Raw genomic sequence first — 1,252 nt, forward strand, 5'->3', positions numbered from 1 at the left:
ATCTCGTATTTCTTTAGTATGAGGATACTGGTAGCTGTTTTTATTAGCTCATTTTTGCAGAACAACTACAGCTTTGCTTGAACCACATTTGGGATCTATATCCTCCTGTGATACTGGTTTTAGTCCAGATAGATCTATCACTTGCTAAATTTTTTAGTTGCTTTATTTTCTGTTTGCTCTCTCTCTCTCCTTCTAGCTTTACTTTACAATCTTTGACAAGACTAAATCTTTGTAAACTACTTTAACATTCTTCTACTCGTTTTGAAAAATTATTTTTTAAAATATAAAATGTAATAATTAAATATTTTTTAGTTTTTTACCTATTCTCTTATTAGTTTTGTGTCTATAATTAAATTTTCTCTCAGACTCATTATTCTACACTGATGTACCCTCTCCTATTGTTTTTTTCTTTACTGCATGGCTTGCCAGACGTATTTGGTGCTAATTTTAGCCTCTTCTCACACTTGACTCTGTGTTCAAGCCCTCATTAATTTTATTCAATCTGTTTAATTTATCATTGATTTCAACCTTTAAGGTCGTATTTAAAAAAAAATTAAATGATTAAATTACATAATAATCTTTATACTTGTCTAATAGTGTCTGTGCTAGTCTATCAGCTCTTTTTGTATCAACGTGTTTAATTATTTCTAAAAACAAACCAAAATCTTCTCCATCCTCTTTAATAGATTCCTTAAGTAAACTAAGTAGCTTGTCCATTCTTTGATCAGCAGTTAGTACAGTGCTGGTGTCAATAATCTGATCTTTTTCAACATGACTTATTACCCTGTTCTCAACCAGCCTGTCTACCAATGGATACAAACCAACCTTTTCCTTTATCATTCCAGTATATTCTGTCATGACTCTATAAGCAATATCAGATCTAAATGTACCTATTAATGATACAAATTAGTGATTATGTGTCTCTACATCAATATCAATCATACCTTCTTCATTTCTTGAGCTATTACTTTCTGCTACATACAAATAAATAATGAGTATATAAGGGTGGGCATTCATGATTATACTGGTATTCAGTAACAATCATCAAATAAAAGTATATCATTTCTTATTCTATAATTGTTAATGTGAGCAGTACATAAAATAGACAAGTGGTAATATAAAAGGACCACTACCACTACTAAACCATACAAATTTACTTAAACTATGCTGCTCAGTATTCTTTTGGTAATTTTCATAGGAAAAATTGTCAATCACTAAATTTAAAATTTATGCAACCTTTTTTGTAAAGTGC

General features: G+C 29.8%; 1 protein-coding gene across 1 annotated transcript; it reads right to left on the reverse strand.

Annotated features, from left to right (window-relative positions):
• Positions 1-505: 505 nt before the first annotated feature.
• Positions 506-1,232, reverse strand: LOC109588997 (uncharacterized). The gene is made up of 2 exons (XM_020005117.1): positions 945-1,232; positions 506-890 (listed from the first exon to the last, which is right to left on the reverse strand). The coding sequence occupies exons 1-2, from the start codon at positions 1,015-1,017 to the stop codon at positions 562-564; spliced, it is 402 nt and encodes a 133-aa protein (XP_019860676.1). The 5' UTR covers positions 1,018-1,232; the 3' UTR covers positions 506-561.
• Between the last annotated feature and the right edge of the window lie 20 nt (positions 1,233-1,252).

The sequence above is a fragment of the Amphimedon queenslandica genome, unplaced genomic scaffold, assembly GCF_000090795.2.
Source record: "Amphimedon queenslandica unplaced genomic scaffold, v1.1 AMPQUscaffold_11715, whole genome shotgun sequence".
In the NCBI taxonomy this organism is placed as follows: domain Eukaryota; kingdom Metazoa; phylum Porifera; class Demospongiae; order Haplosclerida; family Niphatidae; genus Amphimedon; species Amphimedon queenslandica.

What these genes read in the sequence shown, in the direction of transcription:
- LOC109588997 (XM_020005117.1), bottom strand. Translation starts at nt 1,017, where the DNA reads ATGAATGCCCACCCTTATATACTCATTATTTATTTGTATGTAGCAGAA. An exon ending in TAGCTCAAGAAATGAAGAAG is followed by an intron (nt 891 to 944) that starts GTATGATTGATA and finishes TATCATTAATAG; the next exon opens with GTACATTTAGATCTGATATT.